General features: G+C 49.0%; 2 protein-coding genes across 4 annotated transcripts in view; both read left to right on the plus strand.

Annotated features, from left to right (window-relative positions):
- The window catches only part of LOC135242690 (1-aminocyclopropane-1-carboxylate synthase-like protein 1), a 74,173-nt gene extending 53,429 nt beyond the window's left edge, over nt 1-20,744 (plus strand). For both annotated transcript variants that reach the window (XM_064313875.1, XM_064313876.1), the window contains exon 16: nt 20,421-20,744. The gene's annotated coding sequence lies outside the window, so the exon portion shown is untranslated. The remainder of the gene's footprint in view (nt 1-20,420) is intronic.
- LOC135242689 (1-aminocyclopropane-1-carboxylate synthase-like protein 1) lies at nt 68-20,744 on the plus strand. 2 transcript variants are annotated; one of them, XM_064313872.1, is made up of 16 exons: nt 68-1,313; nt 3,002-3,624; nt 4,058-4,117; nt 6,259-6,329; nt 9,714-9,783; nt 10,251-10,317; nt 11,119-11,216; nt 11,314-11,391; nt 11,909-12,009; nt 12,581-12,670; nt 12,763-12,808; nt 15,578-15,719; nt 15,821-15,963; nt 16,378-16,531; nt 19,777-20,274; nt 20,378-20,744. In XM_064313872.1, exons 1-15 carry the CDS (start codon nt 638-640, stop codon nt 20,154-20,156), a joined length of 2,799 nt encoding a protein of 932 aa, XP_064169942.1. In that variant the 5' UTR covers nt 68-637; the 3' UTR covers nt 20,157-20,274; nt 20,378-20,744. The 2 variants fall into 2 exon arrangements, with proteins under 2 accessions (XP_064169942.1, XP_064169943.1); XM_064313873.1 differs by having other exon boundaries at nt 20,395-20,744.
- Nucleotides 20,745-22,267: the final 1,523 nt, after the last annotated feature.

Below are 22,267 nucleotides of genomic sequence, written 5' to 3' on the forward strand. Positions count from 1 at the left end.
ACCAAAGTTATCCCGGAATAAGGACAGCACGCATGTGCCGTCAACCCGGATGTAATTTAGTTTTTTTTTCAAAGCCAGTTCTTCCCCCATTTTATTTCCCACACCAAAATATTAAATATACCGCTTAAGCCAACATGTAGGCTACGAGTCTTATCCTGGAAGAATCTGATCTGAACCGGTCTAGTCCGGGGCTGGGTGGTGTTGAGATTCGTAGCCCGGAGCCGTCGCGCCGTTTAGACACCGCTGTCCAGAAATAGCCAGTCTGTGCTGTTTACGTTTTGTTGTCTGTGCATTTTGGCACGGGTTACTAGACCTGGGAGAAATTATTTCAATATGGCCAGCTGGCTGACAGGCACATTTCGCTAACTCGCTCGCCCGTATGAATCATTCTCAAGCTTGCCTGGAAACGCTACCGTTAATTATCCTTTTGATTATGCTAATTATGGGAAGCAGAGCTTATGAAAATAACCAGCTTGCTAGCTAACTAGCTAATGATCTTAATTGATTTACCAATTAACTTTATTGTGCATTATGAAAAGGGTACATGTGCAGTAGCCTAACTGTAACTAGCTGGTAAACACTGAATCAGGTGTGAACTTTTCCCGATTTCTTCTGTTACCCGGTCGTGGACTTGAAAATGGACTTTCGCGGTAAAAAGTACGAACGGGGCAGCAACTGGTCCGACCCAGAGGTGGTAGAATTGTTGCAGCTGTGGGCGGACGATTCCGTCCAAATTGAGCTGGAGAGTTGTCTGAGAAATCAGCACGTGTTCAATCGGATTGCGGAGGTTTTGCGAGAGAAAGGAATCCTCCGCACCGGGGACCAATGTAGGGAGAAAATTAAGAAGATGAAGCTGGACTATCGGCGCATCAAGGACAATCAAAAGACCGTGCGCGGGGGGCGGACGTGGAAGTTTTATGATATCATGGATCGGGTTTTGAATAATCGTCCGCCTGTTTCCTACTCTTCTCTGGGGGGGACTGTCATAGCCCACCAAGTGCTTCAAGGAACACCCGGCTCGGACGCGTTCCTCCTGCACAACATCCCAGCAGCTGCGTTCAGTTCTCCGTCCTCGGGTTCTCTCCTGTTCGGACACCCGCCCAAGCCGGGAGATCTACTGGAGATCAAACGTGAGGACGTTGACTCTGACAACGGGCTGCTGAACTCCGACCCGCAGCCGCCCGAGTTGCTGTACCAGATCGGCTCGGGAGACGAGCCGGACGCTGACAGTAAATCTCTGGGTCTCGACCAGGAGGATTTGGCGGAGATAGGACGCGGAGAAGGGGTAGCGAACGCCCGCTTCTCCCCCTCAGGTAACGTGAATTTTGTGGTAGAACTAGTCTTTGCTCCGCCTCGCTGCCCGCCTCGCTGCCCCCGCAGAGAAAAAGAAAACTCGGTGCATTAAAAACAGCTGATTCATAGTAGTTGCTTTAGGCAGTACACTCTCAAAACAGATGCTAAAAATAACACACAACGTGTCATTTAACGCACTCCCATGTCTAGTCTACGGACTGCATATTTTCCGTTAGTTTCAGCATTGTCAAAAAAGTCTCCCTTTACAACACATACATTTTGTATTTGTAACACAAAAGCAGTAACCTTGACATATGAAATGTGTTGAAAGTAACGCAAAAGGTGTGTTTGGTGTTAACACGTCCTTTTTGAGAGTGTAACAGTTCGTGTCTGAAGTCTTTTTTGTTTATTTGATGGCTTGCGAAGCACCTGAAGGGACCTCTTCTGACCCCCGAGGTCAGTACTGGGTAGCTGCTGGTGTTCCCTTCTGCCTGATACTAGGCTACAATAGTACGATAATGTCGCTGATTGACCACTGAATAGGACAACCACGTCTGGTTTAAATAAGTCCCCGATTGGAGGTGGAGGAGTGAAAACCGGCAGTATTGCCACCGATGGGCCGATTTGAGTATCTTTGATCCCAGACTAAAGGCAGGCTATGTAACTGCGACATGGAATTCTTAAATAACAGACAGTGTTTGAGTGAATCACCTGGGTTTGCCGAGTGGTCAACACTGGCGGTGCGTTTGTGAGATGATACGACTGGAACCCAAGATATGTGAACTTGGTTAATTTTTTTCACGGTTCATTACAGACTCTCCGACCATTTAAATACTGCTGCGTAGTATGATATCGCAATCCCTAAAACCATGCTGACAGTAGGGAAATAGCGCCAAGTGAGCTGTGTGCACGGGGTGCAGACACCGGAATTATTCCCAGCTAAAGCAGGCTACTCGGCCAGAGCCTTCGCCAGCTTTGTATTTATCACTGTGGACTGAACCACCACGTCGCACATTTAAGGAGCTAATTAAAGCATGGGCTAGTCGTCCCGGTTAATTTGAAACAAACCCAAGGGAAATATTCAAGAGAAATGGCGTTTTATGTAGCATAATATGTAGGCTGTAGCCTACCATGTTGTCGCAGGGACACTTTCATTTTAATTGGGGATGAAAAAAAAATCAAAGTACTGGATAATTAGAACTTTGGCGGTGTAAGAATTTTAAAATTTTGAACCGTTTTCCCGTATTTTCCCCCGTTTAGTAGCCTACTGTACAGCCTGTATGTTGCATGTGAGAGAGCCACAGTGCCCACCTCCGCTACAACCAGTGGTTTCCATGGAGAGTTTTGTGGTTCCAGTGTTGCGTCATTGGAACTCTTTGATGGTGCATTCCGTCTGATCATGTGCTGTAGTGTTTTAACTGAAACTTTTTGAACTTCATGATCATGGATCTTCCACGTGCTCTCAAATCACCGATGTTGTGTAAGAGTCCATGACTTGGATCAAGAGAGGAAGTTTGTCTGGAGCATTGTTGGTAATGGATATTTCTGTTAACTGTCTATAGGGTTTAAAATGGCTGAATTATTTCAAATAAAGTAACAGACACCGGTCTAGTTCCTGTTGCGCTCACTACATTGAGTTGTGTGGGTTTTGAGTGACCTCCATCTCTGGGAGGGTTATGCACTCTGACCTTTGACCCTTCTTTTCCAGGGTTCAGCGATCAGAACATGCCCAGCTCCTCCGGAACAGGGGTCTCCATGGTGACTCCCCCCGCAGGGGGTGGCCAGGCTGGGGAGGAGGGGCAGGGGAGCCGCAGGGGCCCGGAGCCGCAGGGGCCCGGCCTGCTCCGGCAGCGGAAGAGGCGGCGGGCGGGGCGTGGGGGCGGGGGCGAGGGGAGGTGCCGGGCGGGGCTGGACGCGGCCCTGGTGCGGTTCCTGGGCTGGCAGCGGGAGGTGGAGGAGCGGCTGATCTCCCTGGAGGAGGCGCGGATGGAGCGGGAGGCGCAGGCCGAGGAGCGACGGGAGCGGGCGGAGCAGCAGCGGGCGGAGCAGGACCGCCAGCACGAGCTCCGCCTTTTCAGCGTCTTCGCCTCCGCCCTGTCGGCCGTCGGGACTGGCGTCGGCTCCACCTCCTCCCCCTCCTGTCCGCTCGGCTCCGCCCCAAAGCCCGCCCCGCCTCCAGGCCCCGCCGAACCCGAGCGCGACCCCCCAGCGCCCCCAGGCAGAGCCTGCCTGTCCTCCCGGGGGCATCGCATGTGCCGGCAGCAGAGCATCCTGCAGGAGGGCTTCCTCCTGTACCAGAAGGACAAGCACCACTTCACCAGAAACCACAACGTAGGTGCCCGCCCCCCCATCCCAAACACCGCCCTGCCCCCCATCCCCAAACACCGCCCTGCTCCTCATCCCTAAACACTGTCCCGCCCCTCATCCCCAAACACCGCCCCGCCCCCATCCCAAACACCGCCCCGCCCCTCATCCCCAAACACCGCCCTGCCCCTCATCCCCAAACACCGCCCCGCCCCTCATCCCCAAACGCCGCCCCGCCCCTCATCCCAAACACCGCCCCGCCCCTCATCCCCAAACACCGCCCTGCCCCTCATCCCAAAAAAAGCCTTCTGTGCATACCCAGTTGAGTCTGTCCATGTCATTGACAGAGCACCCTTTGTTTGCATGAGGAGTTTAATTACATTTTTGACTGCAGTAAATGGACGTGTCAGTCTGCTCTAACAGGTCTCCTCTTTTTTAAAAAATGTTTTATTTTTTTTAGGGAATCATCAATATGGGAACCAGTGAGAACAAGCTGTGTTACGACCTGCTGTCGAAACGGGTGAGGAACGGGGCGGGGTCACCAGTGGGCGGGACTTGGGTAGCGTTTGGGAAGGTGCAGTTTCGCAGTGGTTTATAAATATATATTTTTTTTTAACCCCTGTTGCCCTCAGCTGCAGTCGCCGTGGCAACAGGTTGCTGTAATGGCTGCTGGGCCATGAGAAGCCAACACAGGCATTTTCAGGCCATTGACATATGATGGTAGCTCGATATTAGCAGCTTGTTTTCGGAGTACACCGAACCGTTCGGGTCTGACTGCACCTGCTCCCCTCTGTACTTCAGAGACTGTTAGCGGGAAAACTGCTAACACTAAGACTCCATTAATCATTAGTCAATAATGCAGTATTAAAATGTCATTCGCCTTTATCGTAGCACGAGTCAGTCTTCCCTTTTAAATGGTGTTAGAGCTGGTGCTCTTTAACAAGCTAACGGCTGATGAAGTGTTCATTGACGTTTTATTAGTGGAGAATTTCAAACATTTCATTTTAACAGCACTGCGAGCGGTTTGTTCATGTCTAATTGATGGGACGATGCCATTAATTCCCTCATTTCTTTCCGGAGCAACACTATTAATAAAGTAAAGCCTTTGTTTGTTTGTCTTGGTGTTTATAAAAAGGTAATGGTTTGGAAAACCATCCTCACCAGGTGGACACCTGGATGGAGATGTCTCCAGTAAATGTGTGTCTAGGGAGCGTAAATAGTGTGCGAGCTCTGATCAGTGTGTTTAGGGAGTGTAAATAGTGTGCGAGCTCTAATGAGCGTGTTTAGGGAGCGTAAATAGTGTGCGAGCTCTGTGTGTTTAGGGAGCGTAAATAGTGTGCGAGCTCTAATGAGCGTGTTTAGGAAGCGTAAATAGTGTGCGAGCTCTGATCAGTGTGTTTAGGGAGCGTAAATAGTGTGCGAGCTCTGATCAGTGTGTTTAGGGAGTGTAAATAGTGTGCGAGCTCTAATGAGCGTGTTTAGGGAGCGTAAATAGTGTGCGAGCTCTGTGTGTTTAGGGAGTGTAAATAGTGTGTGAGCTCTGATCAGTGTGTTTAAGGAGCGTAAATAGTGTGCGGGCTCTGAGTGTTTAGGGAGTGTAAATAGTGTGCGAGCTCTAATGAGCGTGTTTAGGGAGTGTAAATAGTGTGCGAGCTCTGTGTGTTTAGGGAGTGTAAATGGTGTGCGAGCTCTGTGTGTTTAGGGAGTGTAAATAGTGTGCGAGCTCTGTGTGTTTAGGGAGTGTAAATAGTGTGCGAGCTCTGAGTGTTTAGGGAGTGTAAATAGTGTGCGAGCTCTAATGAGCGTGTTTAGGGAGTGTAAATAGTGTGCGGGCTCTGTGTGTTTAGGGAGCGTAAATAGTGTGCGGCTCATGATCGTTTTTGTTATAGGGGAGCTGTTAAATAGTGTGCGGGCTCTGTGTGTTTAGGGAGCGTAAATAGTGTGCGGGCTCTGTGTGTTTAGGGAGCGTAAATAGTGTGCGGGCTCTGTGTGTTTAGGGAGTGTAAATAGTGTGAGGGCTCTGATTTTCTCTGATCACACTGCTGGCGATTCAGCTCCTGTTTGAAACAGACTAGTGAATGTTTTTCACAGGTAATGCGGTTTGCTGAAATGTGGGGCCTTGTGCATTATGGTGCACCTGAAGGTTGGATGGAACTTTCATGCGTTTACCTGCGTCTCTCTCTAAACCAGAGCCTTGTAAAGGGGGTCCTGGGGCCCCTCCCTCTAGGTTTCTTTATCAAATCCCCCCCCCCCCCCTCCCCTCCCATTCTCACTTGTGCTGGTTTGTAGTGAGCACACTGGCTGCCCTGTTTTAGTTTCTGTCACCAGGTGTCTGTGCTTCCAGCACATCAGACCATTCAGTCCACCTGTCGCTCTACAGGTGAATCATTTTAAAGGTAGCCGCTTGCTGAAGGTGGAATTTTCCAGACAGCACCAGATTGAATATGTTGATATATATATGTGTGTGTCTGTATAAAAACATCAATATAGGGCAAAAAAGGTTTATAAAATACCCATATAGGTGTGAAATACTTATAGAAAATACCCATATAGAATAAGTGTGATTATAGTGTTGTGCAGTCCCACCTGACCTTGGCTTCTCCCTCTCTTCCTCCCTCTCTCTCTCTCTCCCTCCCTCCCTCTCTCTCTCTCTCTCTCCAGCTGATGCAGGCAGACATGCTCCACATGGATCCTGCTCTCCTGGAGTACCATGACTGGAAAGGCCATTCCTTGTGTGTAACTTCCTTGCCTCCGTATATAATCTGTGAATTTATTTTTACTAGAAAGGCCAGAATGATGAAAGTCGATCAGTGTGTAGTAGAGCCCGACCGATATCGGTTTGTCCGATATATCGGCCATTATTGGACTTTTTTGACGATGTCGGGGGCTGTTATGTGTCCCTATTTTTAAATAAGTATAATAAACAAAAAAAACTTTGATTATTTATCTGTACTTGCCTGTTCGAACGTTGTAATTGCTGTTTACTAGAATTATCTAGTAGAGGGAGCTCTAATACAAGTGTGAACTGCAGCAGCTGACGCGCTACTTCTATAATAAGACGTTTGTCACTCGTGCCTCATCCAATATTCTCCACTGCAAGATTTGTCTGCACAGATTCGATTGCCGCAATAAAGGTATGTATATTTAGTTAAAGTTTTTAATTAAATGCGTTTATACGACCACTATGTTTATCAATCCTCATTATCAAGCGAGCGAGCTAGCTAACATATTTGGTTCACTATAGCAAGCTAGCTGGCTAGCAAGCCTTTATGAAGTGGCAGTGAGCACATAAGTAGCGTATGATCTACATTTCCAGAGGACATCGCTGTATTCTCAAATAAATAACGAGCCAAAATAAAATGGTGATTGAATGCATCACACATTTGCTTTTTTTTATCTGAGATAATGATATTAGCTACTATATGATGCTGTGTCAATAGGCAACGCGTTATTGCAAGCGAGTGTGTCATCTAGTCACGCGTCATCGTAGCAAGCTAACCAGACAGTAAAAACGCCGATAAAACACTTGTAACATGGATCATTTTAAGCCATGTTATCTAGCTTTGTCGTGATAACATGAGAGAAGGATTGCTGTTGGAGAAGTGAATCAACCAACAGTTAGCGCGGGTAACCTGTACGAAAGCGCATTGTAGTTTTTTCACCACCGAATTCTTATGGACAAGCCTCAAGTTGCGTATTTCATCCAGTCAATTTAGTTTCATCTAACGTTACACTTGACACTCATTAGCTCCGCTAGATAAAGTGTTACTCTTTGAGGTCATGTAGTAGGAATAAAATAAGAAAATATTATTCCTTTAACTTACTGAGAATAAATAAGAAATAATGAGGCTATGTCAACTACTAATGCGTTATTGCGAGTGAGTGTGTGTGTCATCTAGTCACGGGTCAGAGCGCATTGTAGTTTTTTCACCGCCGAATTCTTATGGACAGGGAAGCCAACTAGATAAAGTCTTACTCTTTGAGACCATGTAGTAGGAATAAAATAAGAAAATATAATTCATTTACTGAGAATAGATACTAAGAAATAATAACAAATTAATAACAACAACAATAATAAAATTCACACGTTTGAAACTGGAAAACTAATTTTTTTAATTAATTTTTTTTTATAGATGGCTGGAAAAGGAGTAAAAGCAACGTGTGGAGTTATTTTGAATTCACACCACTTGAAGATGGTGTTAATATATATTTAATTTAATATCATCTTTTACATTTTTTTTATCTATCAAAAAGTTATTTGTGTGTTTTTTTATTTATTTGTTTGCTTATAAGTTAAATGTTCTCAAATATAGAAACTTTGATCAAATATACGTTTTGTTTAATTGATTTGAAAATGTTGCACTTTTTGACAAAATATCGGTCAAAACATCGATCGGTGGGCTGGGATTCTCCAAAATCGGGATCGGCATCGGGCCCAAAAATCTGACATCGGTCGGGCTCTAGTGTGTAGTGGCATGGGACTGCTGGTTTACTGTGTTTTAGATGGGACTGCTGGTTTACTGTGTTTTAGATGGGACTGCTGGTTTACTGTGTTTTAGATGGGACTGCTGGTTCACTGTGTTTTAGATGGGACTGCTGGTTCACTGTGTTTTAGATGGGACTGCTGGTTCACTGTGTTTTAGATGGGACTGCTGGTTCACTGTGTTTTAGATGGGACTGTGGTCACTGTGTTTTAGATGGGACTACTGTTCTTGTGTTTTTAGATGGGACTGCTGGTTTACTGTGTTTTAGATGGGACTGCTGGTTTACTGCGTTTTAGATGGGACTGCTGGTTTACTGTGTTTTAGATGGGACTGCTGGTTTACTGTGTTTTAGATGGGACTGCTGGTTTACTGTGTTTTAGATGAGGATGCTGGTTCACTGTGTTTTAGATGAGGATGCTGGATTGTGTAAGAGCTGTGTGCTGCAGGTGAGCACAGGGTCACTGTGCTCTTTGATCCAGTAGCCCTGTTTCCTTTCCAGTCTTTCGAGGTAACGAAGGTGGACGTGACACTCCCTGTGTGTAAATGGCTTATACACGCAGGGGACCATGATGACGAGTCTCCCCAAACCACTAAACGTTTCCCCTTATGTACAAAACGACCAAAGCAAAACAGTATAGATCAATGATCAATGATCCTGCTTGCTCTCTCTGTAAGCTTATCACACCGGGCTAACCTTTGTATCTGGCTGGGTGCTGACCCATAGGTATCAAGGTCTTTAGTCAGAACCTCACCACTAAAGACCAAATTGTTCCCCATGACATCAGCTTTCAAACAATGCAAAACATGATTACACTGCGTTATGGAGTGGGGGGGGGGGTCTTGTGAGGTTTGGCCTGGTCCACCCTCTCATGTAGATATGGTTTATGTTTGGGATCAAATCACTTTGGATGCGTGTGTGTGTGTGTGTGTGTGTGTGTGTGTGTGTGTGTGCGCGAGCGTGCTTGAGTGTGCGTAAGCGTGTATGTGTGTGCATGAGCGTGCATGAGTGTGCGTGTGAGCGTGCATGAGCGTGGATGAGTGTGCGTGTGTGCGTGAGCGTGCATGAGTGTGCGTGCGTGCGTGAGCGTGCATGAGTGTGCGTGTGTGCGTGAGCATGGATGAATGTGCGTGTGTGTGTGCGTGTGTGCGTGAGCATGGATGAGTGTGCGTGTGTGTGAGTGTGCATGAGTGCGTGTTTGTGTGAGCTTGCATGAGTGTGCGTGTGTGCGTGTGTGTGAGCCTGCATGAATGTGCGTGTGTGTGAGCGTGCATGAGTGTGCGTGTGTGCGTGAGCATGGATGAGTGTGTGTGTGCGTGAGCCTGCATGAGTGTGCGTGTGTGCGTGAGCATGGATGAGTGTGCGTGTGTGTGTGAGCGTGCATGAGTGTGCGTGTGTGTGAGCCTGCATGAGTGTGCGTGTGTGTGTGAGTGTGCACATGCTCGTGTCTGTTTGCTGTTCCACAGTTTCCTGTCGGCGTAGTAAAGCAGTTAAAGGCACAGAACTGTACTGAGCTTAAAGGATTTCCTGTTGGAGTATTTTGCTGTTGCACTGTATGGATCACAGAGTCTGGCCAGTGCTGGCGGGGGCCCCTGGTCTTCCTGATTAATCTGCACCTTTGTCCCCCCCTGTAGCCTGAGAGAGGAAGTGGCCAGTTTCCTGACTGAGTACTGCAAGGCCCCTAGTCCACTGGAGGCAGAGAATGTGAGTGTGTGCCTTGTTAAGTGTGTAATGTAATGTAAGTGTGTGCGTGCGTGTGTGTCTCTGCGCTCGTGTGTGGGTATGTATACAAAAAGTGTGTCCATGCTAACTGTGCTACCAGTGTTAAAGCAAGCTTACACTAATTGCGCTGTATGTGTTAAAGCAAGCTAACTCTGTAACTGTGAATGCTTACTCTGTGCTTAACTGTGCTGTGTCTCTGTGCTTAACTCACTGTGCTTAACTGTGCTGTGTCTCTGTGCTTAACTGTGCTGTGTCTCTGTGCTTAACTGTGCTGTGTCTCTGCTTAACTGCGCTGTGTCTGTGCTAAACTGCGCTGTGTCTCTGTGCTTGACTGCGCTGTGTCTCTGTGCTTGACTGCGCTGTGTCTCTGTGCTTGACTGCGCTGTGTCTCTGTGCTTGACTGCGCTGTGTCTCTGTGCTTAACTGCGCTGTGTCTCCGTGCGGCGCAGGTTGTGGTGATGAACGGCTGCAGTTCCTTGTTCTCCAGCATCGCTGCGGTGACCTGTGATCCTGGCGGTGAGTGTGTGCTTAGTCTGTGCTGGGCGGGGTTTGGAGAGAGACAGCCGAGAGCAGCACGCTGAAAGGGTGCGCCTGTGGGGTTAGCCCACACGCGTGCTGCAGTGCGTATGTTTATTATAAAGGGTGCTGCAGTGCGTATGTTTATTATAAAGGGTGCTGCAGTGCGTAGTTATAAAGGGTGCTGCAGTGCGTATGTTTATTATAAAGGGTGCTGCAGTGCGTATGTTTATTATAAAGGGTGCTGCAGTGCGTATGTTTATTATAAAGGGTGCTGCAGTGCGTATGTTTATTATAAAGGGTGCTGCAGTGCGTATGTTTATTATACAGGGTGCTGCATGCGTATGTTTATTATACAGGGTGCTGCAGTGGAGTTATTATAAGGGTGCTGCAGTGCGTATTTATTATAGGGTGCTGCAGGCTCACATGGTACTTTATTAAGGGTGCTGCATGCGTTGTTTTATAAGGGTGCTGCAATGTGTTGTTTATTATAAATGGTGTTTAGCTGTGGGGTACTTCTAATCTCTGCTATTACCGGGTTAAGCACCACTTAACCACTGTGTGTGTGTGTGTGTGTGTGTTTGCGTGCGTGCGTGCGTGCGTGCGTGCGTGCGTGCGTGCGTGTTCGTGTGTGTTCGTGTGTGTTCGTGTGCGTGTGTTCGTGTGTGTTCGTGTGCGTTCGTGTGCGTGTGTGTGCGTTCGTGTGCATGCGTGTGTGTTGGTGTGTGTGAATGCGTGTGTGTTGGTGTGTGTGAATGCGTGTGTGTTGGTGTGTGTGCATGCGTGTGTGTTTGTGTGCAGATGCTATTCTCGTCCCAACCCCCTTCTACGGGGCGATCCGGGAGGACGTGGCGCTGTACAGTGGGGTGCGGCTCGTTCACACTCACCTGGACTGCCAGGTAGGCATGCGGCCGCTCTCTCCTGCGCTCGCCGTTTCCATGGCGCCGTTTCCATGGCGCTGTGCTCCAATGCTCCGCCGCCTCTGCGTGTCTCCAGCCCGGTGGTGGTGATGACCGGCCTTTCCTGCTCACCGTGGAGAAACTAGAGAAGAGCATGGAGCAGGCCAAGGCAGAGGTACACACACACACACCGCACATACACACACACTCTCACATACACCACACACACACACACACACACACCGCACATACAGAAGAGCATGGAGCAGGCCAAGGCAGAGGTACACACACACACACACACACACACACACACACACCGCACATACACCACACACACACACCGCACATACAGAAGAGCATGGAGCAGGCCAAGGCAGAGGTACACACACACACACACACACACACTCTCACACACACACACACACACACCGCACATACAGAAGAGCATGGAGCAGGCCAAGGCACAGGTACACACACAACACACACACACACATTCACACCACATCACACACAACACACACACCGCACATACAGAAGAGCATGGAGCAGGCCAAGGCAGAGGTACACACACACACACAGTCTCTCACACACACACACACACACACACACAGACACACACACACACACACACAGTCACACACACACACACACACGTTGCAGGGCCTTCTGCACACTCTCCCTTGCTTCCCCAGGGTGTGCGGGTCAGAGCCGTCATCTTTGTGAACCCCCACAATCCCCTGGGAGAAATCTACTCCGCAGAGGAAATGACAGCCTTTCTGGAGTTTGCCAAGCGGTGAGTGCAGGGGGGGCAGGAGGTGCAGGGCAGGGGGGAAGGAGGTGCATGGCTCATTCTCTCCTGCTGGGAGGGGGGGGGGGGCATTAGGTGCACGGCTTGGGGCAGGAGGTGCGGTAGGAGGTGCAGGGGGGGCAGGAGGTGCATGGGGGAGAGGAGGGTGTAGGGCGGGCAGGGGGGGGGGCAGGAGGTGCACGCCTTGGGGGGGCAGGAGGTGCGGGGCTCATTCTCTCCTGCTGGGGGGCGTTTGATTTGGTTCTGTCCTGTGGAGTGGGAGTTCAGACTAGACACAGTAATGATGCACATTACCCACAATCCATCCTGCCCCTGCCATCGCAATCCAACACTCCTCCTGCTGATCATGGACTCTCTTTCTCCTCCCCCTCCTCTTAGCTCTCTCGCTCTCTCTCCAACGCGAAGTGTGTATTCGCGTTGGTCTGCTCTCTCGTAATCCAGCGATTTAAAAAAATTAATCTCAGTGCCAATTTGCAGGTGGACTACAAGTGCTGTGAAATTGTAAAAGAGAATGATTTGCAAACTCTCTCTCTCCCCCTCCCTCCCTCCCCCTCAGGAACGAGCTGCATGCCATTGTTGATGAGGTGTACATGCTGTCTGTTTTCGATGAGTCTGCCTCTTTCCAAAGCGTCCTCAGCTTCGACAGGTAAGCTCCCCTCCCACCGGCGGCGGCACTGTTCGCGGTCACAATGGGTATCTGTGTGACCGTTTCCGTGGTGACCTCTGTTGTGTTGACAGGTTGCCGGATGCCCAACGGACGCATGTGATGTGGGGCATGAGTAAGGTGAGTGTGTGTGTGTGCGCGCGTGCGTATGCATATTTGTGTGCGTGCGTGTATGTGTTTGTGTATGTGTGTGTTTGCTTGCGTGTGTGTGTGTGTGTGTGTGTGTGTGTGTGTGTGTGTGTGTGTTCCTCTCCTTATAGGATATTACAGCAGTGTACAATCCCCTCCAAAAGTATTGGAACAGGAAGGTCAATTCCTTTGTTTTTGCTATACACTGAAGACAATTGAGTTTGAGGTCAAAAGATGTACATGAGATGACCGATTCGAATTTCAGCTTTAATTTCCTGGTATTTTTATCTAGATTTGTTAAACAACTTAGAACATATCACCTTTTGTATCAGACAACCCAATTTTTAGGTGAGAAAAAGTATTGGAACATGTGACTGACAGGTGTTTCTTGTTGCACAGATGTGTCCTGTTAGATTGATTGGTTAAACAATAAATAGTTCTGACTGTCTTCTCTTGGTTTTACCCTTGGGTTTTGCCTGTGAAAACTGCATTTGTGTTATAAAAGATAAACTAACATGAAGACCAGAGAGCTGTCTTTGGGAGAAAAGCAAGCTTAGAAAAGAGGGGAAATCGATCAGAGCCATTGCACAAGTGTTGGGGATAGCTTGTGCGACAACTTGGAATGTCCTGAAAAAGAAAGAAATCGCTGGCGTACTGAGCAACAGATATCGAACAGGTCGACCAAGGAAAACAACAGAAACATTGTGAAAGCTGTGAAGAAAAACCTCAAAACATCAGTCAGTGACATCACAAACAATCTCCACAGGACAGGGGTGAAGGTATCTCAATCAACTGTTCGAAGAAGACTTAGAGAGCAGCAATATAGAGGCTATACTATAAGATGCAAACCACTCATCAGTAGTAAGAATCGGAAGACGAGATTACAATTTGCAAAGAAGTACAGAGATGAGCCACAAAAGTTCTGGAACAAAGTTTTATGGACTGATGAGACCAAGATTAACCTCTACCAAAGTGATGGAAAGGCCAAAGTGTGGAGAAAGAAGGGATCTGTTCATGATCCAAAACATATCAGCTCATCTCATAGATATTCAAACCCTACATGCCAGCCAGATCCCTCCGTTCTGCTACCTCAGGACGCCTGGCACCTCCCCCTCTTTGGACCTGCACTTCCAGAACACGTCTCCTGTCTGTTCTGGCCCCACAATGGTGGAATGACCTCCCCGTGGAGGTCAGAACAGCTGAGACACTGACCCATTTCAAACGACGACTGAAGACTCACCTCTTCAGGCTGCACCTCTCCCCATCCCTCCCTACCCCCCTGTAAATGACTGTAAGCTTAGGGTTGTAACTAGGCAGCTGTTTCGTAGGTGACTTAGGTGCATTAACTGTCTTAACTACTGCTTGTATTTTTTCCATAGACTGCGTTGTTGCCGTTCTCATTGTGTTGGTGTTAATCAGTTTAACCTTCAGGGTCCAAGTTGAACTATGCAGTTCTTCCCTGCACTTAGACCGGTACTTCTCTCTAGGGTTTTCATCATACTTGTTCCTGGTTATGGTTATACACTTTGTTGTACGTCGCTCTGGATAAGAGCATCTGCCAAATGCCTGTAATGTAATCTGTGAAGCACGGTGGAGGAAGTGTCATGGCTTGGGCTTGCATGGCTGCTTCTGGAGTGGGCTCACTAATCTTTATTGATGATGTAACTCATAATGGTAGCAGCAGGATGAATTCAGAAGTCTACAAAAACATTCTGTCTGCCAACTTACGGAGAAATGCGTCCAAACTAATTGGGAGGAACTTCATCATGCAGCAAGACAATGAACCAAAACACACTGCCAACACAACAAAGGATTTCATTAGAGAAAAAGTGGAAGGTTTTAGACTGGCCAAGTCAATCACCAGACCTTAACCCAATTGAGCATGCATTTCACCTCCTGAAGAGGAGATTGAAGGGAAAACCTCCCCGAAACAAACAGCAACTGAAAGAGGCTGCAGTAAAAGCCTGGAAAAGCATCACAAAAGAAGAATGCAACAGTTTGGTGATGTCAATGGGTCGCAGGCTTGATGCAGTTATTGCAAGCAAGAGATATGCTACCAAATATTAAGTGTCATTTGCTTTCATTTACTTAAATACTCTCTGTGCCAATACATTTGCTCACCTACAAATTGGGTGGTCTGATACCAAAGGTGCTATATTCTAAGTAGTTTAACTCATCTAGGTGTAAATACCAGGAAATAAATGTTGAAATTCTGAACTCTTGTCTCATGTTCATTTTTTTCTCAACCCCAAATGTATTCAGTGTATTGCAAAAACAAAGGAATTGGCCTTGCTGTTCCAATACTTTTGGAGGGGACTGTATGTGTGTTTTTGCGTGTGTGTGCGTGCGTAAGTGTGTGTCTCTTCTTACAGGGTATTACAGCAGTGTGTGTCTGCGTGCGTGCGTACGTGTGTCCTTACAGGACTTTGCAGCTGCAGGTCTGCGCGTGCGTGTGTCCTTACAGGACTTTGCAGCTGCAGGTCTGCGCGTGCGTGTGTCCTTACAGGACTTTGCAGCTGCAGGTCTGCACGTGTGTGTGTGTCCTTACAGGACTTTGCAGCTGCAGGTCTGCGTGTGTGTGTGTCCTTACAGGACTTTGCAGCTGCAGGTCTGCGCGTGCGTGTGTCCTTACAGGACTTTGCAGCTGCAGGTCTGCGCGTGCGTGTGTCCTTACAGGACTTTGCAGCTGCAGGTCTGCGCGTGCGTGTGTCCTTATAGGACTTTGCAGCTGCAGGTCTGCGCGTGCGTGTGTCCTTACAGGACTTTGCAGCTGCAGGTCTGCGTATGGGCGTGGTTTACTCTCAGAACCAGGACTTTGTGTTGGCGCTGGCTCAGCTGGCGTTCTGCCACGGCATCCCGGGTCCCGCCCAGCACCAAGTGGCACAGCTGCTCCGGGATAGGGGTACGCTTCGCTCCGCCCCCCCAGAAACCGCCCCTCCGCCCCCCAAATAAATGCCGAAGAGTGTGAGTAACAGCCCCCCCCCCTCTCCCCCGTCCCGCCAGACTGGGTGAGCCGGGAGTTCCTGCCCCAGAACCGCGCCCGCATGGCGGCCGCTCATCGCTACGTTTCGGGGGCGCTGCGGGGCCTGGGGATCCCCTACCTGCACCGCCCCTCCGGGTTCTACATCTGGGCCGACTTCCGCAAGGTGAGGCTGGAGCGTGCGCCGGCGGCTGGGGCTCACAGGGAGAGGGGGCGGGGCTAACACACGCGGAGCGACCTTACTGACTAGCGTGTGTGGTGGGGGCGGGGCTAACACACACGGAGCGACCTTACTGGCTCGCGTGTGTGGTCGAGGCGGGGCTAACGCATGCGGAGCGACCTTACTGGCTAGCGTGTGTGTGGTGGGGGCAGGGCTAACGCACACGGAGCGACCTTACTGACTAGCGTGTGTGTGGTGGGGGACGGGGCTAACGCATGCGGAGCGACCTTACTGGCCAGAGTGTGTGGTTGGGGGCGGGGCCATGACGTGCTGTGTGTGGTTGGGGGCGGGGCCATGACACGCTGGGTTTGGGTTGGGGGCGGGGCCATGACGCTGTGTTTGGGTTGGGGGCGGGACCAGGTGCTGTCGGAGCAGAGTTTCCTGGCGGAGAGGAAGTTGTGGAAGTGTTTCATCAGGCACAAGGTCCTGGTGAGCCCCGGAGAGGCCTTCAGCTGTGCCACGCCCGGCTGGTTCCGCATCATCTTCACCGACCAGGAGGAACGGCTTCAGCTGGGTCAGTGTGTGTGTGTGTGTGTGTGTGTGTGTGTGTGTGTGTGTGTGTGTGTGTGTGTGTGTGTGTGTGTGTGTGTGTGTGTGTGTGTGTGTGTGTGTGTGTGTGTGTGTGTGTGTGTGTGTGTGTGTGTGTGTGTGTGTGTGTGCCTTCAGCTGGGTCAGTGTGTGTGTGTGTGTGTGTGTGCCTTCAGCTGGTCAGGTGTGTGTGTGTGTGTGTGTGTGCCTTCAGCTGGGTCAGTGTGTGTGTGTGTGTGTGTGTACCTTCAGCTGGGTCAGTGTGTGTGTGTGTGTGTGTGTGTGTGTGTGTGTGTGTGTGTGTGTGTGTGCCTTCAGCTGGGTCAGTGTGTGTGTGGTGTGTGTGCCTTCAGCAGGGTCAGTGTGTGTGTGTGTGTGTGTGTGTGTGTGTGTGTGCCTTCAGCTGGGTCAGTGTGTGTGTGTACGTGTGTGTTTGTGTGCCTTCAGCTGGGTCAGTGTGTGTGTGTGTGTGTGTGTGTGTGTGTGTGTGTGTGTGTGTGTGTACTTCAGCTGGGTCAGTGTGTGTGTGTGTGTTGTGTGTGTGTGTGTGTGTGTGTGTGCCTTCAGCTGGGTCAGTGTGTGTGTGTGTGTGTGTGTGTGTGTGTGTGTGTGTGTGTGTGTGTGTGTGCCTTCAGCTGGGTCAGTGTGTGTGCGTGTGTGTGTGTGTGTGTACCTTCAGCTGGGTCAGTGTGTGTGTGTGTGTGTGTGTGTGTGTGTGTGTGTGTGTGCCTTCAGCTGGGTCAGTGTGTGTGTGTGTGTGTGTGTGTGTGTGTGTGTGTGTGCCTTCAGCTGGGTCAGTGTGTGTGTGTGTGTGTGTGTGTGCTTCAGCTGGGTCGTGTGTGTGTGTGTGTGTGTGTGTACCTTCAGCTGGGTCAGTGTGTGTGTGTGTGTGTGTGTGTGCCTTCAGCTGGGTCTGAGTGTGTGTGTGTGTGTGTGTGTACCTTCAGCTGGGTCAGTGTGTGTGTGTGCGTGTGTGTACCTTCAGCTGGGTCAGTGTGTGTGTGTGCTTTTTCCGGGTGGTCTGGCCAGCAGGTCAGTAAACGAAAGCGGCTGAGATCATAGTATCACAGAGCCTAGTTACAGCAGGCAGAGCGCTCGTGTAAACACCTCACAGTTAGACCAATGAGGGTTTGTAGCTGGAGGGGAAGGCACCGCGTGTTCTCCTTTGGCTGGTGTGAGTCAAAAACGGAGACGTTATTTATTTTTCCTCTGTTTATAAGAACAGGGCACAATTATACTTAAGAATGCACTGGTTCCGTCGCCGCGGGTCAGATATGAATGCGCTGCTTCATATCCCGCTTAAGACTGGCCTGAAACGGACCAGTAACATTCTGGTTACTCTCCGTTCGCAAACGGGGCTATGCTGTCATCAGAGATATATCTGATCTGTCGCCGGACCGTCAATATTCCAATGGGAGCATCAGAATACTCACAAATGAGCGGAACAACACATCAAATATATCCATGACCACAGCAAGTAAGCGTAGCAGTTACTATGGTTTACTCTCGTAATGATCTGACTCCAAATGAAATTAGAATTTAAAATTTGGTTTTAACTATACGTGGAACTTGGAGTGGTTACACTCGACTCTATCTTGTGCCATCATTCCTCAATATATGCTCCCGGGTTTAGCACTATTGTTAAATCTCAGTTCGGTGAAGAACCCAGAGGGTAGGAGGCTGACCACCATAATACATGCCTTCCTTTGTGCATAGATAGTTATGAGCCCAGGACAGTGCGTATCTACCGGGCTCCTTAAGGCGAATTTGACAAGAACCGGCGTATAACGCCCATGGGTCCTTTTAAGCCAAAACTCCGGAACCAATACCACCAATCCCGTTAGCGGGCAGATCGTGGTCGCCTATCTAACTTGAAGACCTCACTAAAGACGTTCGCTGTACTAGACCCCTGATCAGTAGGTCCTAGTCATAATTGTCCCCCTGAGTATTTAATCGGAATTTTGGCTGAAAAGAAGATAAAATGGATTAGAGTCATGAAGACCACGCAAGTTAAAAATAAGAATTTATTTAACAGGCAGGTAGGTCATTAGCTTCAAATTCACAATCAATTTAAAATATGGGAGGTTTTAAAAACATAAATACAGAGTAAAAAGTTCTTACCCAGCCTGTTTAGCTACACACGAAATCAGAGTCTGCGCAGTGTGGGAAGTCGATTGCGATCTTCCCCGACAGGATTGTCTCCCTTCCTTTTAGGCCAAATCCCGCGTTTGATCGAGGCGGCATTGCCATAAATTAGCCTGGCCGAATAATAAAATCTGGAATTTCGGCCCCCACCATTCGGAGGCTGTTGTTAAAACAATTAGTGGGGAAATTGGGAAAAGATGATTACCAGAGAGGACATTCCATTGTGTTCATTTTTTTCCCTGAGTTTCTGAAACTATGTTTTATTAAATGTTATTTGGTATGAAACATATTTCATTCAATTTCTTGAATTTCCCTGAATACGCCCATACCAAACATGTCCAGGGGATGTAATATTATGGTGCAGTTGTCATGAAAATACCCTTTTGTTGAACCATTTTACATGCAATCCATGTTATTATTACATAAGGCATAATACAGTAATATAATGAAAACATGTGCATGGTTTGTAAGGTTTTCCGGGGTTTGTAAATATGATAAACAGATGGTTTAGAGTCCAGATCCAGAAAATAAATAAAAAGTGTAATGATAGACGGGCCCACATAACGGCACTGTGGAACTGTCAAGCGTAGTTGCCCCATCATTTTGCCAGAGGTCTGATGATCTTTTTACCCTTAATGGCCCCAACACACACACCCCCACAACCATAAACAAAGAGACTAGTTCCCCTTATCTTAGTCTGTCCAGATGGCAACATTCCAGAGAGCCAAGTGGCCTGCTCATCCCGAGGAAGTCTGAGTAACTTATTGTTTTATCACACGGCTCTGGGTTCTTTGAAGTCCAGGATGAGTCCCAGCCTGCAGGCTTGTTCAAATGCCAGCCTTTTCTGGGTCCCAGTTTGACTCCCCTCTACACTCGCATACATGGCGCTCAATCAGAGCCTTAAACTCAGGAAGGGTCTCCGCCTCTTAATCTGAAGGTCGCTTGCAGTGCATTGTGGGAAAAGGTCCTCATCTCTGTTCTTGCTTTTGTGTCTCCGGTGTGCAGATAGTTTGGTCCTGTAAACTGTCTCCTCCTCTGTCTCATCCTCCTCTTCCTCCTCCTCCCCCCCTCTTCCTCCTCCTCCAGGCATGCACAGACTGAGGAAGGCCCTGGAGGAGCTGGGGAGGGTGTCCGGTCAGGGGGCGGAGAACGGGGATGAGAGGGCGGGGCTCCAGAGCACAGCTGACGAGGCGGAGCCTAAACGGGACGGTCACGGCCCCCCTGCGGCCCCCCCCTCCGTGGCCACCTGCGCTGCCTCCTCATTGGCTGATGAGGATTTCGTCACAGTGGACCTCCAGGCCACTCAGCCCGCCGCTGGCTCCGCCCTGGACTCTCTGATTGGCACGCTGCGACAGCAGATCCGCTCCTCCGATTGGCTGGAGAAGAACACTCCGGAACTGTCCGCCGGGGAAGATCCAGAACTCCTGGACGTGTTCCGAGACCTGCTGCAGCGCGCCCGCAAGTAGAGGCGGAGTCTTGGGGAGGGTCTTTCAACCACCATGGCCGCCTGATCTGGACTCCGCCCCGATCTGGACACACCCTGGTCTGGACTCCACCCTGGTCTGGCCTTCGCCCCGGTCTGGACTCTGCCCTGGTCTGGACTCTGCCCTGGTCTGGACTCTGCCCTGGTCTGGACTCTGCCCTGGTCTGGACTCTGCCCTGGTCTGGACTCTGCCCTGGTCTGGACTCTGCCCTGGTCTGGACTCCCCCCTGGTCTGGACTCCTCCCAGTCTGGACCCACCCTGGTCTGGACTTCGCCCTGGGTCTCTGGGTCCCTGGGAAACAGACTCCTGTGCTATTCCTTTATCAGGGTTTTAGATGTTTTTTATTTCTGTGGTTCTGTTCGGTATCAGCCGTCCACCGCGCTCAGACCTGATTGGCTGAAGCAGTTCTACTCTCACGCTGTGAATTCTGACCCGGTTTTACCCCTTCCCTGAGTCCTCCGCGTACTGCGCGTGGACTGAGGGTTTTAATTTTATGCCCTTTACGTTTGTTACCCGTTGTTACCCGAGTTGCGAACGTGATAATAAAATTTAAGATGTCTGTTTCAAGAAGGACCGCATGAAGAATTGAGCTTCTTGTCTGGACGTATGAAATGAATCCCTTCTTCTCTTTCTTCTTTTCTTTTTCATGCTTTACTGAAGCCCCTGGGGTAGTTAGTTCTCTGACCCATCCTGGTTCCTCAGGAGCAGTGGGCAGCCACAGTGCAGAGCCCGGGGACCAGCTCCAGCTCTGAGGCCAGTGCCTTGATCAAGGGCAACGGCAGGAGTGTATCTAACGTACATGCCCTTTCTGCTCATGTGTCAGGAAGATGGGTGTTTTTGGTGTTGGTGGTCTAATGGAGATTGGGTCTGGCGTTGGGCTCCAGCGAGATATTTGCGTTAATGTGCAGTTGAACAAGTGTAGCTAATAAAGTGGGTGGTGAGTGTGTGTGTGTGTGTGTGTGTGTGTGTGTGTGTGTGTATATATATATATATATATATATATATGTAGCTATATGTGTGTTTTTATATATTTATAGTAGGGATATAGATATATATATATATATATATATATATATATATATAAGTTTTTATATATATAATGAACGCACACACACACACACACACACATATATATATATAGATAGATGAATCTATATTTATGTAAATTGATGAGTGCATTATTAGCTAGGTCCCTGGGGTGAATATTGCGTAAGTATATTTTATAATTCAAAGTGCCTTCACATTTGTGAGAGCCCTGAAAAGGCTTCTTTTCAAACGGCGTCTGACGGTGTGATATTGAGAATGAAATGCTGCCTCTTATTAGCGCTGTGTGTGATGGTGAGAATGAAATGCTGCCTCTTGTTAGCGCTGTGTGTGATATTGAGAATGAAATGCTGCCTCTTGTTAGCGCTGTGTGTGATGGTGAGAATGAAATGCTGCCTCTTGTTAGCGCTGTGTGTGATAGTGAGAATGAAATGCAGCCTCTTGTTAGCGCTGTGTGTGATATTGAGAATGAAATGCTGCCTCTTATTAGCGCTGTGTGTGATATTGAGAATGAAATGCTGCCTCTTGTTAGCGCTGTGTGTGATGGTGAGAATGAAATGCTGCCTCTTATTAGCGCTGTGTGTGATATTGAGAATGAAATGCTGCCTCTTGTTGGCGCTGTGTGTGATATTGAGAATGAAATGCTGCCTCTTGTTAGCGCTGTGTGTGTCAGATCTGGAGCCGGATGCGTTTCAGCAGTGAGGGGTGTAGGCGATGCTGTATTGATGCCGGAGGGAAATCAGCCGATGAACGCTCCTCTGCTGCTGCTCGGGGCTGTTAAAGGGCCCCACCTGCAGTCGGCCGAGAGAATCGCGTGTCGCTCGCTCTGATTCCTGCGGCTGGAGAGAAGTGAAATTAATGGAGTTTTAGGGACTTTCTCTCCTAGGACAGCGGAGTTATTTTGAGCATCGGGGGGGGGGGGGGGGGTGTGAGAGAACGTGAAAGGGAGAACAAGGAACCACGGGGGGGGGTGGTGTGTGAGAGAACGTGAAAGGGAGAACAAGGAACCACAGGCCAACTTGGATTTTTTGTTTGTCATGCTTGTGGGT

This window comes from Anguilla rostrata, chromosome 16 (genome assembly GCF_018555375.3).
Source record: "Anguilla rostrata isolate EN2019 chromosome 16, ASM1855537v3, whole genome shotgun sequence".
NCBI lineage: Eukaryota > Metazoa > Chordata > Actinopteri > Anguilliformes > Anguillidae > Anguilla > Anguilla rostrata.